Here is a 16,923-nt window from a genome sequence, read left to right on the forward strand (position 1 = left end):
TGATATGTTTGGATTAAAAACACGCTCAGAAAGTTAAAACGAAGAGAGGTACAGAAAAGCGTGCTATCCTTCTCAGCGCAACGAATATCCCGCTCTTCTTGTCAATTCCACGGGCACTGCCTTTGCCACGGGCGGTGGAGTGACGATGCTACGAGTATACGGTCTTGCTGCGTTGCGTTGCGTTCAGTTTCATTCTGTGAGTTCGACAGCTACTTGACTAAATATTGTATTTTCGCCTTACGCGACTTGTTTTTTAATCAAATTGATTGAAATTTTGGCCAAGCAATCTTCGACGAAGGCCGGACTTCGGTATTGCATTTCAGCATGGAGGCTTAAAAATTAATTAATGACTTTGGTCATTAAAAATCTGAAAATTTTTTAAACGATCCAAAAACAATTTCATCTTATTCTTCGTCATTTTCTGATTCCAAAAACATATACATATGTTATATTTGGATTAAAAACAAGCTCTGAAAATTAAAAAAAAAAAATTATGATCAAAATCAAATTTCCGAAATCGATTTAAAAACAATTTCATCTTATTCCTTATCGTTTCCTGATTCCAAAAACATATAGATATGATATGTTTGGATTAAAAACACGCTCAGAAAGTTAAAACAAAGAGAGGTACAGAAAAGCGTGCTATCCTTCTTAGCGCAACTACTACCCCGCTCTTCTTGTCAATTTCACTGCCTTTGCCACGAGTGTGGACTGACGATGCTACGAGTATACGGTCGTGCAGTGCGTTCAGTTTCATTCTGTGAGTTCGACAGCTTGACTAAATGTTGTAATTTCACCTTTCGCGACTTGTTTTTTTTTTTAAATAGAATACATTTTTAGATAAGGCCCCCCCAAATAGAGTAAATCTTTTGTTGTTGATTTTCTTTTTTAAGTCTTCGTTTTGTTTTGTTTTTACCAAGTAATATGTGGCCTCTAGATGTCAGATGAGCAGCTTCATTGGGAAATCAAAAATGTCTATCTATTTCATCATTTATTTATCTGTCTATTGAATGGTTAAAAAGTTCTAGGTTCAAGAGAAAAAAAGGGTCAGTCGGGAAACAGCAGAAACTCCTAATTTTTTTCAATCCATGCCAAATAATAAATCGTCATGTTTAAAGTGAGAATGTCATCATCATTGAATGAAAAACTCCGCAATGACTGCTTGTTATGATACTATCTTCTTCTTCTGCGTTCGTGGGCTGAAACTCCCACGTACACTCGTGTTTTTACACGAGTGGAATTTTACGTTTATGACCGTTTTTTACCCCGCCATTTAGGCAGTCATACGCCGTTTTCGGAGGAAGCATGCTGGGTATTTTCGTGTTTCTATAACCCACCGAACTCTGACATGGATTACAGGATCTTTTTCGTGCGCACTTGGTCTTGTGCTTGCGTGTACACACTGGGGTGTTCGGACACCGAGGAGAGTCTGCACAGAAAGTTGACTCTGAGAAATAAATCTCTCGCCGAACGTGGGGACGAACTCACTCTGACAGCGGCCAACTGGATACAAATCCAGCGCGCTACCAACTGAGCTACATCCCCGCCCCTGTTATGATACTATGAAATCCATCCTATTAAGCGTGCAAAAGAACATATCCATACAACAACGCTAAAACACACACGCAAACAGACACATAAAAGATATCGCTTTTTCTCTCTACCAAAATCTACACACTTCACCACTAAGGTTATCAAGTGACAGTGTTACTGCCAGCAACAACATCAGATGATTGACATTGTGCATAGGAAGGATGCATCTTTTTTATGTGATTCTTCAGGTAGTCCTTACGAGTCAGCCCTTTACCACAAATTTCACATTTGAACATGAGATCCTGGTTGTGCATGCGCATATGACTTGCCAGCAAGAACTTGGTGCAAAACTGCTTGGCACATATGTCACAGTGAAACTGTTTCTCTGCACTGTGTGTGTCCCTATGTCTCATCATATTGCATTTGTAGGTAAACTTCTTGTGGCAAATGTCACAGGAGAATTTGGGTTCTTGATGTTGTTTCATGTGAACCTTGAGGTTTGTGTCCTTTGCAAATACTTTGTCGCACTGTGGACAAGGGAATGTATCCTTCGCAGAGCCACCGTGAAGTGGACAAGGAACAGAAGTTATTGCTAAACTCTGACACATCTCACAATCCTGGCTGATTTCTCCTACACCTGAGCTGTGTTTCTGAACAATGTGCCGATCAAGCCATGCTTGTAGCCTGAACGTATTTGGACACAAATGACACTTGAACGGCAGCTCTGACTTTTTGGGCCCATGTAAGTTATTCCTGTGTTGGCACAGGGAAGAAAACCGAACAAAGCCGTCACCGCATATTTCACAGAAATGAAGTTTGACCCCAGCATGTGCGTCCAGATGCGCTTGCAAAGCATTCTTCAGTTTGAACCCCTTGCCACAGATGTGACAGACGTGACTGTTGGCTGTGTGCTTGTAGCGTCGATGCTTTTTATAATCACGCCGGTTTTTAAAGGTCTCCCCACAGTCTCCACATTGCCTCACTGTCACTTTGTGAACCTGCCGCATGTGCCAGGACAAGCCAAAGAGACTAGCGAACCCTTTGCCACAGTGGCTGCAAGTGTTTGTGAATTTGTGGTTGTGGCATTTCAGTTTGTGGGTATTCAGAGCTTGTTTCTTCATGAACATCTTTCCACATTCTGAGCATGCAACTGACAAAGCAGAAACATCCGAGAGGTTGTCTTTGTGCATTGCTCTGTAGTGAACATACAAGTGAGACTTGCTGATCATCTTGCCACATCTTTTGCATTTTACTCGCTGTTTCTCTACCATACCATTCTTCATATCACTGGCTGAAAGTTCTTCCTGCTCTTTTTCCTTTGGAGATTCACCACATGAGTCTTCTGTAACATCAGTATCATCCTCAGACACCGGTGGTGCTGGTTTAGTTCTGGTTTTTTTACTGGCACATGGAAACCTGCTGCGTTTACGTTGACTAGAAATCCGACCTTCTGTTGGCTTCACTGTCCTTTTCATGCGATTGTGAGAATTTTTCAAACGCGTTGTATGTTTAACTGACTTTAAACGTTTCGGTCTAAGAGGTTTTGATTCAACAGGCTCAGTAAATTCAGATTTATCAGATGTGTTGTCATGGTCACTGGCCAAGGAGTTATTCATGGGCTCCACATACATCAGAACTTGCGGCTCTGCTGATAACGGTTGATTCCGAAGAGATCGGCGATAACTCTCTTTCTCTGTGTGACTGGACAAGTCCAAATGTGTCTCCAATTCAGGCAATGGCACATAATTTATGGAGTTTGTTCCCTCATATTTTCTGCTGTCATTTTCTCTCTCTTTGCTGACCTTAAGCTCAACCAAACCGCCAAACAGAGTCTGAAGTATAGACCCAAGCACCAGACCTTGTGTGAAGACAAAAAGTTTGTGGCAGTTCTTACTGCAAACATAGTTGGTGTTCAGGTACGATCTTGTCGCGTCGCACACACAACAGACAAGTTGGCCATCTTCTTCAAATTTGACGCCTGGTTCGCTTTCATCCATTATAGCCGAAAAGCAAAACGGGTTACATTCAAAATAATCAATATCTTATAGGTTTAACGATAATACAGCAGTTTAACAAGAGCGTGTAAACTTGTCAATCCTCAACATAAACACACCGCAAGAGACAAGCGTCGTCTGCAGCATTCATTTCCGCTTCCGCATTTGGCGCATCTTAGAGTCGTGATATTCCGAAACAAGTAAGGGTGAAGTAAAAGTCAGAGATACTGTAAAAGTGAAAGGGGGTTGAAGGGGGGAGAGGGTTGTCATAGGAACGGATAGGGCAACACATCTTCCAGACTGTATTTTTTGACATATAAGAAGAAACTGGTAGTGGGCGAACCATCTGATGTTAGCAACTTCAGTTTGAAGTTACATAGATAACAGGGCCGGACTAGGCTAAGAGGAGTGTGTGTGTGTGTATGTGTTGCCAGTGGTGGCCCAGGGGGACTCGATGTTCCCCCTGCCCTAGTGGGGTCAAGGGGCAGAGCCCCTTGTGGGGGTCAGGGGGCTTCGCCCCCTGAAGCTGATGGGTAAGTCATATTCTGAGATAGAAAAATGGTCGCTCCTTGCATGAAACGGCATAAAATAAACAATAATAAAAAATGTTTTAAATAAGTGAGGTACATGTTTAGGCTAGGGGTGGGGGGGGGGGGGAGATGCGCAACCCCCATAACCCCCCTCCCCCCCCCCCCCCCGGTAGTCCGGCCCGGATAATAGCCTAATACGGCTAGGTTTACTGACTCGATTTTTTGTTGGTTATTTTCTTCTTCTTTTTTTTGAAATATTGAAATACGATCGAAAGCGAGCTTTTCAATGCATGAAAAAGCAAGTGCTTTCTTACCGAACTTCCACTGAGACGGATCAAAGTGTCCAAATTGAAGACGCAGGCCGAATTAAAGCCGCGTCACGCGTACGTTCTCAAATCATGTTTATCACAGAGGAAACAACTAAGTCAAAAAGGAAGTTTTCTTGGTGACTTGGTCATCATGAGCCGCAGTGGAAAAATTACTTCTGATCAGTGTCCCGGGGCTCTGCCAGCCGACTGCAGCCGTTTGACACGATCTTATCTATCTATATATATATACGACTTGTGTCTGTGTGTGTGTCTGTGTGTTTGTGTATCTGTGTATTTGTGTGTTTGTGTATTTGTGTATTCGCCATGCACGGCCAAAGTTCTCGATGGATCTGCTTCAAATTTGGTGGGCATATTCAGGTAGACCCGGGACACGACACAACCTGGTCGATATTTCAACACGTGCTCTCAGCGCGCAGCGCGGAACCGATTTTGGTTCCACCTCAGCTATTTTGGTTCCACCTCAGCTACCCGGGCCCCCATACCGACACACCAAAGCCAAAGTTCTCGGTGGATCTTTTTCAAATTTGGACACCGTATTCAGCTACACCCCGGACACAATATCATCGATGAGATATTTCAACACGTGCTCTCAGCGCGCAGCGCTGAATCGATTTTGGTTTTTGTGTTCATTTCACCATTATAAGTAACTGACTCTTCCTTATCTTCTCATATTCTCCAGGTTTTCAGCGTTTACCTCCCTTCCTTCGTATGGTGCACTATAGTGTGAGTGGAGCGTCTTCGGATATTCCCGGCGTTCTGTTACTGTTACTATTTTTAGAAGGTCAACGCAGTGTCCAGAACGTAAATTGGACCCGTAAATTATCCTCACTGTAAAAGTGCAAAGGTTGAATCAATTTATAGCCACGCGAAAAATACACTGTCATCTATCTCTCTATAGATACGGCTTCTCTGTGTTTTTGTGTGTGTGTGTGTGTGTGTGTGTGTGTGTGTGTCTCTATGTGAGAAACACCTGTGCATTGTTCAGTTCTGTTTGTGATGTGGTCTGGCGGCCTTTGTGTAAATTTATGTACTGGCCTTCCTTTGAGAAGCCATAACTTGCTCAGTCCTGTTTGAGTGGAGTTCGCCTCCAAAGGTGATTAACACGGTTACATATCAAATCAGTGGAGCCGAGTTTCCTTCTTTGGCCCATGCATTAGGATTCAGCAAGCTGTATATATACAAGATGTCAACAACCACCACTGATATAGCAGTATCCCTTCCTTATTAGCCCTCAAGCAATCCATTTAGGGAAAGCTGATGACAAGCCCTCTGCTGCCTTTCCGAGCTCTAAAACATCGCAGAACACAACCCTTGGCAGGAGTGTTTATGTTATCGCTCGGCCAGGAAAGAACAAATTTGCAAGCAAGACAAGGAAGAGAAATGAATTTCTGGCTGAAAATGTGCACAGTTAAGAAGTCACACACTGAGTCAGTTTAGTAGAAAGAGACATAGTCAGTACTATCGGGGCTGCTTAAATCAGTTAAATACTGCTGTTTCCTACATGTCGAACCGGTACATAAGAATCACATTACACCGCCAACCGAAAGACCAAACTTGTCAAAGTTTTGTAAGTGAACACTACATCTTACAAGCAACAAAATATGCATGTTAGTGCATTTACACCTCCAGCATACATACAGATTAAACTTATTACGCTTAAAACAATATTTATGCTGTTTTCAAGAAAAAAAAGTGAGTGTGGTTTAAGCTTTTTGAATATTCCGCGCAAATTTCGATGCTCCGCCTTGCAAGGTCACGGCGGCCGCTAGCTGCTGAAATCTGTGGCACCATGCATAGGCGGTAAAGGCGCCTTCCTGTAACATTTACGTGGTTTTAAGTGTGTTTAACATTTCTCAGTTCCTGGAGCCCTTGCAATGATTATAATGATGACAAGAAGCAGAAGTTTCAAAGTAGTGTTACAAAATGTGGTTGTCTTGAAACAATTAACACAGGGTTTTTTCCATGTTGAGTGCAGCTGAGAATAGTTCTGTGTGAACTCAGTTATGCTGGTCCGCAGTAACCGAGCCGCTACTCAGTGTCGGAACTCGCGATAAAAGATAGGCCTAACCACAAAAAACACAATCGGCACTTTCTTGAAAAATCTTCCTTAATCTATTGGTATATATATGACTAGAGGAATACCCGGCTTCGCCGGGGTGAATCGCGAGACAGAGACAGACAGCGTGGCGGTTCATCACAATCACCTCTGCAAGCGAAGTCCTGTCACACGGGATTGAGCATTTTAGAGCTTATTTCTTAGCCCTATATTTTCTGTTGTGGCTTCTCAAATGCCAGAACATACAGACAGACAAAAGCCGCTAGACCCCATCACAAACAGAACTCTACAATCAACAGGTTTTTTCCCACACACACACACAAACACACACACAGAGAAGCCGTATATATATATATAATATGTATATCTATATCTATAAATATATAGAGATAGGTGAGTGTATTTTTTGCGTGGCTATAAATTGATTCGACCTTTTCACTTTGACAGTACGAACAACTTACGGGTGCAAGGGAAGCGTTCTGGACAGCGCAGTGACATTCTAAAAATAGTACCTCAGAAACGGGAATTTGGGGTGAACGGTGCGACAGAGACAGACAGCGTGGCGGTTCTCCACAATCACCTTTGAAAGGCGAAGTCCTGTCAAACGGGATTGAGAATTTTAGAGCTTATTTCTTAGCCCTATATTATCTGCTGTGGCTTCTCACATGCCAGAACATACAGACAGACAAAAGCCGCTAGACCCCATCACAAACAGAACTCTATAATACATAGGTTTTTGCCTACACACACACACAAACACACACACACACAGAGAAGCCGTATATATATATATGCATATCTGTATCTATAAATATATAGAGATAGGTGAGAGTGTATTTTTCGCGTGGCTATAAATTGATTCGACCTTTTCACTTTGACAGTAAGAACAACTTACGGGTGCAAGGGAAGCGTTGTGGACAGCGCAGTGGACAGCGCAGTGACATTCTAAAAATAGTAATAGTAACTTAGAACTGAACGGGAAAGCCACACGAAGGAAGGGAGATAAACGCCAAACACTGGAGAAGATAAGGAAGAGTTACTTATAATGGTGAAATGAACGCAAAAACGAAAATGAGTTCAGCGCTGCGCGCTGAGAGCCCGTGTTGAAATATCTCATCGATGATATTGTGTCCGGGGTGTAGCTGAATACGGTGTCCAAATTTGAAAAAGATCCACCGAGAACTTTGGCGTTGTGATGTGGTGTAGCGGCTATGGTGTGTCGGTATGGGGGCCCGGGTAAGCTGAGGTGGAACCAAAATAGCTGAGGTGGAACCAAAATCGGTTCCGCGCTGCGCGCTGAGAGCACTTGTTGAAATATCTCATCGATGAGGTTGTGTCCGGGGTCTCTCTGAATAAGCCCACCAAATTTGAAGCAGATCCATCGAGAACCTTGGCCGCGCATCGCGCACAGACACACAGACAGACAGACAGACAGACACTAGTCGTATATATATATAGATATTACACTGACTAACCTTTTCATCTAAACCCTAGTTCTTCTTTACGAATGAATGTATTTTCTACTTTTGACGAGAAAAAAATAAAATGTATTCAGCTAGAGCCTATGCTTTCTTACTGCTGGGTCGGTGTCTGTAGCAGACGATACTTTGCCGCTCTGACAGAGAAACTGAATACAAGTCTAGAGTAAAGATAATGCAATGAACTTCGATATTTATCAACAGAGACAAAAGGTTCCTTTGGATATGCTTTCAAATAGAGATATTATATTCAGCAAGTATTTGTGTTGTTGAGTCAGTAGTGCATGATAACAGAGATATAATATAGCCTACATTGATCATCTATCTACATAATTATGTCTGATCACTGATGATAAGTTGGAACTCCATTTTGACAATTTTAACACAGATGCATATATTTTCGGGAAAGTGGGTGAAACACTGTACACTTTTCTTGGCAGTGCGGCGGATCTATCCAATTATAATTAAATTCCAATCTTTAATTCCCCCCCCCCCCCCCCCCCCCCCCCCGGGCCTCTCTCCGGCTGCTGTTTCTAAAATCATCTTCTTTTATTTTGTTAATCTGTTTGGGGGGCTGGGGAGGGGGGGGGGAGATTGTGTGCTTAACAGATTGCTATTTAACCTGTGTTACGGCCACTTCAGTGAATGCAACTCGGTTCATCCATACTGTGGCATACATAATCCCGTTTATTTAAGACGGAAGCACGTGACCATCCTGGCAATACTCTCTAGATAGATAAAAGAAAGTGTTAGCAGATTATATTTCACAGTTTTGGTTTTAATCAATAAGTGCTTGAAGCGATTTTAAATTAGCATAATGATTGACCTTGCTAAAATGTGCAACTGAGATACTTTATCGAAGTTTTTAATACAACATTTTGATGCAGTCATGGCAACGCGTATGCTTCAAAATGTCGTCTGCAAAACCCCCACATACATAGCAAAAAAGCTCTGGTCTTCGCTTTGCAGACTTCTCCAAGAGTTTTTACTGAGACTCGGTTCCGAGATTCTGAATTATAAACAGTGGCCACCAGAGATAAACAACGCCAACTCGCCTGCAGGCTAGCGGCGAAAGACAAACCGTTTAACGCTTGACGAGCAGGGGCTAGTGTTTTGTCAGCACACGCTAAACAAAACAAGGCAGTTATAACACAGGACTGTGAGCTCTAATACTGAATTCGCCTCCACTGTTTTGATATGACATTCGTCGACAAGGATGGGACTCGATATGGTCAGGAATGGCATTATGGCCACTGAATCATTTTCGTGCTGTTCCCATTCTACGAATCTGGGAGGGACCTAAGCTTGGCGGGTCCATTGTTCGGACCCGGCGAAGCCGGCGTACGGCTCTAAGTACTTCTTCCCGGCGAAGCGCGGCTACCCGGCGAAGCGGGTATTCATTCTAGTCTAAATGATATACACACGTCATGTCCCAAATAGACACTAGTTTTGGCCGGGGACAGAAAAACCAAGTTTGCATAGCATCAGTGTCTAGGGTTCATTTTTCACATCGCGGCGATGGTCTCTGTTACGTAACGTGGGATAAAAGAACAAATGAACTCCATATAAGCATTAAAAGCTATATTTGTGCAGTCTATATACCCACTTGAAAGTAAAAAGACGTCGGCGAATTTCATATCATGTTCAATTTAAACAGGACAAATATGAGACTTGCTGAACTCCAAGGCCAATCATGCTTTTCATGGTCAAACATTAGATAGCCTATATTATAGCCTACATTTTAAAGCCAGAAACTACAACGCTTCTGTACATTAGTTCCCATTATATTCATACTTTTTATTATGAGGTTTTTTCCCGGGGAAACCTGGATGAAATGTAACTTTCTCATCCTTAATCAAAACTTGCTTGAACCAAAAAAGTGATTTATATAATTTGCGCAGACCATACATGAAACACGATCACATGACTTTGCAATGCATCACATGACCACTGTACCAGACAAACATGGCGGACGATGAGGAACGAACACCTCTCCTCGCGGAGCAAAATGCTTCTACTGCGCCTCCGCCGTACTCACCAAGCGGCGACAGTGCTGGTATGAAATCAGATCAGTTTTATTTGAAGGGACTGTTTTGGGAAGAAGACGGTTTGCTTGAAAACATTCCTCAAAGTTGTTGTTCCGCCTTTTTTGACTCGCAATCCAGCGGCTAGTCTAGAAAGTCGATTTCTCTCTAAATACACTGTTTTTACGTATTTCTGGTGTGAGCGGCCACACAAATGAACATCATGAATGCAGAAGATTTCGATATAAACCTGATCGTGTTCATCACATAAAGTTTTTCGCCAACAGGAGTTTCAAAGTTCAAAGCAATAGAACAATATTGTAATGCCATACATGTGACAATGAATGATTGCATAAAAATGTGCAATTGCAGAATAATCTGCATTGTGTAAAACTAAAAGTTAGCATAACCAAATAGTTATCATTTTGTGTATTTACTTGTTATAATGTTAGTTTGGGACTCAGTGTATGTATCTTGTTAGTGAATGTCTACAAGTACAACTACAAATAATACAGACATGGTTTTGCATGGTGTTCAATTAGACTTCTATAGCTATAGCAACATATATGTGAAACTGTATACAGACAGTATTTTTAAGTTTGTGTCCATGTGTACCACATTGGTGTACATGCACGTATTTGTGTGTGCCGCAGTATGTTTTATTTGTGTACTATGCTAGCTGTGTCTTGCCATACTTTTTAAAATGCATGCATGTGTACGTACAAACTACAACGCTGTTTTTTCTGCAAACATTGATTGCTGACACAGGCATTTATATATATATATATGTGTGTGTGAATTTAGACAATATTGAGTTTGTGTCCATGTGTAACACATTGACGTGCGTGTGTTTATATGTGCAGTATTTTTTGTTTGTGTATGTATGTGTACTAACTTGTGTCTGACCATTCTTTAATGCATGTGTACAACACTGTTTTAACTGCGACAATTGCTTACACAGCAGGCTCACCAGGAACAGAGGTGTGTGTTCCTCCCATCGGTCCTGATGAGTTGCCGCCGCCATACACACCAACGCCACAAGGTGGCATCCCCATGATCAACTGTCGCGTGTGTCAGGCCATGATCAACATTGAGGGAAAGCAGCACCTACATGTTGTCAAGTGTTCAGTCTGTCAGGAGGCCACGGTACTGTGGATCTGAACGTCACAATCATACTCATAGCATAAATGTATACAGTGGAACCCCCCTTGTTAGACACCCCAATACAAGACCTTGACTTTTCAGATGTTCCGTTAATAACCTCTGTAAATGTACCCCCATTTTAAGACTCCCTCCTATTTTTTTAAGACCTGATTTTCTCAGATTTTTGGAGGTCTTAAAAGGGGGTACCACTGTAACTCATAGTTTAGCAGTTTTGCTGTAGAGAGTCCATTCTACTGCTCTCAATCATATATCATGTGAAAAGTGGGAGCAGAGGTCACGTAAAAAACAAACATAATTTTTCTGTCTTGGAGTAGACTTGCCTAACTGAATAACTTAGATAGGCATTTTGTTGTTAGATAAGTAAAAGAAAAAGTGCTTGTATTTGTAAATAGGCCCTTTGCGTTTGTTTTAAGGCTGATACAGACTTTGTATATATATTGTTTGCCTGGATAGAATATTTTGCCTGCTGTCTTATCCCTTTCTGGTGTCTCTAATGTTGGAATGTTTCCTTGTTACAGCCTATCAAAGCCCCACCACCTGGAAAGCGTTATGTTCGCTGTCCCTGCAACTGTCTGCTGGTTTGTCGCAGTACTGCACAGCGCATTGCTTGTCCAAGAGCTAACTGGTATGTATTTTTACTACAGGACAACAAAAATGGTGATTTGTTTCATTTTTAGTAGTTAAGTGTTTTTTTCTTCTGAAATAGCTTTTCATTGGTTACAACTCGTGCTGGTTGTGTCTGCTACATGTTGGTGAAGGGTAGCAGTGTGCAAATCAGGTTTATTTTCTCTTCTTTTTTTTTCTTCTTTTTTTTTTTGAAGGGTCAAAAAAAGTTGTAGGGATGGGAGGAAAAAGTATGGGCAGTCTGGACACGGGAACCTATATTTTTATATATTTTTTTATTTTTATATTTTTTTTTTTATAAAAAAAAATGGGATTGTTTTTTAAATTCAAAGTGACTAGCATTGTATACATCTATTCATTTATTACATAAACGGTAACCTTGTTTTCAATTTTCAGTCGCCGCATCATCAATGTTGCTACCCCACAAATGGTGTCATCAATTCGTTCCCCAGACTCAAGACGTGTAGCCTGTGCGTACTGCCAGCAAATTTTCATAGTAAGTGCAAGCTTCACCAAACAAAAAGAACAAACAAAAAAGAAGCAAAACTTTTGGGATTCATGTCCTTTTTTGTTATTCCTGAGTAACCATTGAATCATAGTAGTCTAGTCAGTTGTGAGTGAATTTAAGGAAGACCAGACGCACATCTGACGTCGTGACCAGCCACCTGCAATGTACGGATAGGTTTGCAATGGCCAAAGGGTGTCCGTTCATGTGAGGGACTGACTGCTGTAATATAATTGAGGAAGGTGATCATCAGGCAAGATTACTTAAAGACTTGTTGATACTCATTATACTATTTTTATAGCTACAAAATATTTTGCCTGCATGCATTCTACAAGTTGTACATATTTCAATGCAGGATGGAGGCTGTGTTTTATGTGCGTATGTTTGTTTTCTTTTCAGTTCAACTTTGGATTGACAGTTCTTGCCAGATGTCCACATTGCAGAAAAGTGTAAGATTCCAGTTACTAGATTGCGTTCTTTAATATTCATAGTCTCGGTGCCTTGCTTACAAATACTACTAATACAACCTGAGTTTTGCCTAGGGCTTGGAGAGATGAAATTGATGAAAAATTGAGTTTTGTTTTGGGCTTGAATTTGAAGTTCACTGTTAATGAATGACAATAGCAGGTTAATGTTATATGTCAAAAATCAAACTATGTGATCAGATTAACTGTGCACTTGGGTGGGGTTTTTTTTTTTGGGGGGGGGGAGGGGGGGGGGAGGGTGGTATTCAGCCGCTTACTGTGCAACTTGTTGTCCTTGTAGGTTGGGATGTTTAACATACTTCATTCCAGATATACAAAATGTAATGGTTTGATAAGTATTAACACACACCTGTTTTGTCATGCATGGAAACATTTTGAATTTTCTCTCCTTGTTATTGCATACAGATCATCTGTGGGTGTCAACTATGCCAGAAAGAGAGGCATTATCTGCCTTGTCATAGGCCTGATGTTCCTTTGTGCTGGAATCGGTGTCACGGTAGGTTGAATGTTATGTTCAGAAGACAATGATTACTTCAAGTTAGGCTCTCTTGTAGCCTAGCCAATATCAGACCATGAGGTACCGGCACGGTTGGCCTAGTGGTAAGGCGTCCGCCCCGTGATCGGGAGGTCGTGGGTTCGAACCCCGGCCGGGTCATACCTAAGACTTTAAAATTGGCAATCAAGTGGCTGCTCCGCCTGGCGTCTGACATTATGGGGTTAGTGCTAGGACTGTTTTTTCCGGTGTCAGAATAATGTGACTGGGTGAGACATGAAGCCTGTGCTGCGACTTCTGTCTTGTGCGTGGCACACGTTATATGTCAAAGCAGCACCGCCCTGATATGGCCCTTCGTGGTCGGCTGGGCGTTAAGCAAACAAACAAACAAATCAGACCATGAGGTCAGAAATATTTCTACAAGACTTAGTGTTGAAGTGGATGTCTTGAGAATGCAGATTTTCACGCATTTGTGAAAATTCCAAGGAGAAGCTTGACATTGTTTTACTTTGTCCTAAATATTTTGCACTACAGGGAACATGTGTTTTTACATTTAGTCAAGTTTTGACTAAATGTTTTAACATAGAGGGGGGAATCGAGACGAGGGTCGTGGTGTGTGTGTGTGTGTGTGTGTGTGTGTGTGTGTGTGTGTGTGTGTGTGTGTCTGTGCGTAGAGTGATTCAGAGTAAACTACTGGACCGATCTTTATGACATTTTTCATGAGAGTTCCTGGGTATGTTATCCCCAGACGTTTTTTTTCATTTTTTCGACAAATGTCTTTGATGACGTCATATCCGGCTTTTTGTAAAAGTTGAGGCGGCACTGTCACACCCTCATTTTTCAATAAAATTGATTGAAATTTTGGCCAAGCAATCTTCGACGAAGGCCGGACTTTGGTATTGCATTTCAGCTTGGAGGCTTAAAAATCTGAAAATTTTAATTAAAATAATTTTTTTATAAAACGATCCAAAATTACGTTTATTGTATTCTTCATCATTTTCTGATTCCAAAAACGTATAATTATATTATATTTGGATGAAAAACAAGCTCTGAAAATTAAAAATTATGATTATAATTAAATTTCCGAAATCGATTTAAAAACAATTTCATCTTATTCCTTGTCCGTTCCTGATTCCAAAAACATATAGATATGATATGTTTGGATTAAAAACACGTTCAGAGAGTTAAAAAGAATAGAGATATAGAAAAGTGTGCTATCCTCAGCGCAACCGCTACCGAGCTTTTCTGGATTGTTAATTTCACTGCCTTTGCCACAAGCGGTGGACAGACGATGCTACGAGTGTACGGTCTTGCGGAAAAAAATGCAATGCGTTCAGTTTCATTCTGTGAGTTCGACTGAGCTTGACTAAATGTTGTATTTTTGCCTTACGCGACTTGTTTGTTGTTGTTTTTGTGTGGGATTTTTTTTTTGTGGAGGGGGGTGTTGGGGGGGGGGGGGGGGGGGGGTTGGAGGGAGTTGATTGGTCAACTGAAGCAAGCTCTCTTGTGTAAATTGCATCTTTTTCATTTAAAGATTTTTGAAATAATGCTGTATGCATCGATTTCAGGTTGGTACATATGAGATGGCGCATACACATGGTGGAATATATGTGGCCTGGATTGGTGAGTACATGCTGAACATCTTCTTTTTTTGCAAGTGCAAACTGATTCCTTGCTCAGATAATACATCTGTCTTTTTTTATTTCAATTTGTTACTTGAATCAGAAATATGAATTCATTTTCTGAAAATAATTACTATTCATGTGGACACAAACTCAGAACAAAACAAAGGGAGGAAATCAGAAATTTTGTTCCTGAGTTGAAGATTTCAAATATGTTGAATTTGATCAGCTTACTTTAGAGCGTTAATAATATAAGATCAGAAAGATGTAACAACATATAAGAAAAAGAAAGAAAAAAAAAGAAAAACATCACAGCTTTGACCTATAAAGGTCTTCGAGATTAGTAATAATGATGTTGAAAGCAAACTTTGCAGGCTCTTACTATTTCTCTTTTTATTGTGTGTGTGTGCAGGAGCGTTTGTCGCGGGTGTCCTCATGATGATCCGAGGTTTCCTGTATCTGAACATTCGAACAAGCGCAGTGGTCCTTTCACATTGATCCTATTCAGTTGTGGGGAACCATGCAGACTAAGTTATGGTAGCTTGATAAACAAGCAGGGTCACAAAAAGAAAAATGGAAGTGTAATGCTAATGTTTTTGAATGCCGGCCGTATGCTTGCACTTGCTTTATCATGGGCTTTTAGGCCTTTTTTATTAAATATAGAAAACACAATTTTCACAATAAAGGTAAAATTTGCTTTACATTTACAGCGTTTTACAAGGTTGAGCGCAAGAGCATTGATGTACATTTGATGATTATCGTCTTTTTCCTTGTCTGAAATTAGCTTTAAGGTACACAGATATTAACTGGTTGTCAGCAGAGAATGTGTGTTTGTGAGTGTGCGTGTGTGCATGTGTTTGTGAGTCCTGAGAGTTTTGTTTATGCACCCACATGTGTGTATCTGATGCCATCACCATTATACAATTTACACGGCTGACTGAAGTTATGATACTCCTTGGTGCTTCATGAAATGTCATTGACAGTTGTACTGTTTTGTGTTTTGTTGCTGTATGTTGAACCGTTCACCTTGGCTTTTTGTGCTCTGTGTGATATTTTGGAGTACAGTAACTAATAATTGTGTGTGTGTGATTATCATTTGTGAGAAACCACTGCTCATCATAACTGAATAGCATCTGCAAACACATGCAAAATGTGTTTTTTTTTCAAGTCAGCATGTAAACCTATGTCTTTGGCATCATATACGTCTTCAGCACACGATTCTTTGTTTTTGAATTTTTAACATTCGAACACGCGTTACAATTATGAAATCACTGATAAGGTAAGGCTATGGCAGTAGTCAGCCTACATACATTTTCTTTCCTCGTGTTAAGATCGTTTTCCTCTTCCTCCTTACCGGCTCCCTCGTCACTCCCCAATCCCTAATTCCCATCTTGTTGTTGTTGTTGACCTTGTTGTTGTTGTTGTTGACAACAACTTTGCTATTATCTTTTTGAAATGTTGCAAAACTGCTTAAAACATTCCTGTTTTAGTCAAGTTGAGTTGTTAATGGTTGCGTTAGAGTTGGTGTGCTTTTCCCCACTTTGGCAGGTCAGTTGATACATTGTACCTTTCACTGTGTGTACTTTGCCTTTTTTAAATCTGCCTTTATCCCACAGTAATATCATAATATATATTATTTTATATTGTTTTAGCACTACTGCATTCTTTCACTGCTTATTGCCAAAGCTAAAAGTAACATGAGTGATACTGAAGTACAATGGTTTAGTGCAGAGAGATAGCAGAGGGCTACAACATACTTTTCATTGCAAAATGTTCCTTGATTACTGTAATACAATTTGGAACAAATACACAACAAAACTCAATTTTTACATTTAGTCAAGTTTTGACTAAATGTTTTAACATAGAGGGGGAATCAAGACGAGGGTCGTGGTGTATGTGTGTGTGTGTCTGTGCGTGTGTGTGTAGAGCGATTCAGAGTAAACTACTGGACCGATCTTTATGAAATTTTACATGAGAGTTCCTGGGTATGAAATCCCCAGACGCTTTTTTGACTCACATGCGAAGCAAAAGTGAGTCTATGTACTCACCCGAGTCGTCCGTCCGTCCGTTCGTCCGGACATCCGTC

General features: G+C 40.9%; 2 protein-coding genes across 2 annotated transcripts; one reads left to right on the plus strand and one right to left on the minus strand.

Annotated features, from left to right (window-relative positions):
* Window positions 1-407: 407 nt before the first annotated feature.
* Window positions 408-3,659, minus strand: LOC138957339 (oocyte zinc finger protein XlCOF6-like). Its single transcript, XM_070328465.1, has one exon. The coding sequence runs from the start codon at window positions 3,528-3,530 to the stop codon at window positions 1,695-1,697; it is 1,836 nt and encodes a 611-aa protein (XP_070184566.1). The 5' UTR covers window positions 3,531-3,659; the 3' UTR covers window positions 408-1,694.
* Window positions 3,660-9,869: 6,210 nt separating this feature from the next.
* Window positions 9,870-15,538, plus strand: LOC138957338 (type 1 phosphatidylinositol 4,5-bisphosphate 4-phosphatase-like). The gene is made up of 8 exons (XM_070328464.1): window positions 9,870-9,976; window positions 10,906-11,090; window positions 11,627-11,733; window positions 12,129-12,228; window positions 12,637-12,686; window positions 13,128-13,218; window positions 14,784-14,838; window positions 15,250-15,538. The coding sequence occupies exons 1-8, from the start codon at window positions 9,886-9,888 to the stop codon at window positions 15,333-15,335; spliced, it is 765 nt and encodes a 254-aa protein (XP_070184565.1). The 5' UTR covers window positions 9,870-9,885; the 3' UTR covers window positions 15,336-15,538.
* Window positions 15,539-16,923: the final 1,385 nt, after the last annotated feature.

Source organism: Littorina saxatilis, unplaced genomic scaffold (genome assembly GCF_037325665.1).
Source record: "Littorina saxatilis isolate snail1 unplaced genomic scaffold, US_GU_Lsax_2.0 scaffold_1258, whole genome shotgun sequence".
In the NCBI taxonomy this organism is placed as follows: domain Eukaryota; kingdom Metazoa; phylum Mollusca; class Gastropoda; order Littorinimorpha; family Littorinidae; genus Littorina; species Littorina saxatilis.

What these genes read in the sequence shown, in the direction of transcription:
- LOC138957339 (XM_070328465.1), bottom strand. Translation starts at nt 3,530, where the DNA reads ATGGATGAAAGCGAACCAGGCGTCAAATTTGAAGAAGATGGCCAACTT.
- LOC138957338 (XM_070328464.1), top strand. Translation starts at nt 9,886, where the DNA reads ATGGCGGACGATGAGGAACGAACACCTCTCCTCGCGGAGCAAAATGCT. An exon ending in ACCAAGCGGCGACAGTGCTG is followed by an intron (nt 9,977 to 10,905) that starts GTATGAAATCAG and finishes TTGCTTACACAG; the next exon opens with CAGGCTCACCAGGAACAGAG. An exon ending in ACTGCCAGCAAATTTTCATA is followed by an intron (nt 12,229 to 12,636) that starts GTAAGTGCAAGC and finishes TTTTCTTTTCAG; the next exon opens with TTCAACTTTGGATTGACAGT.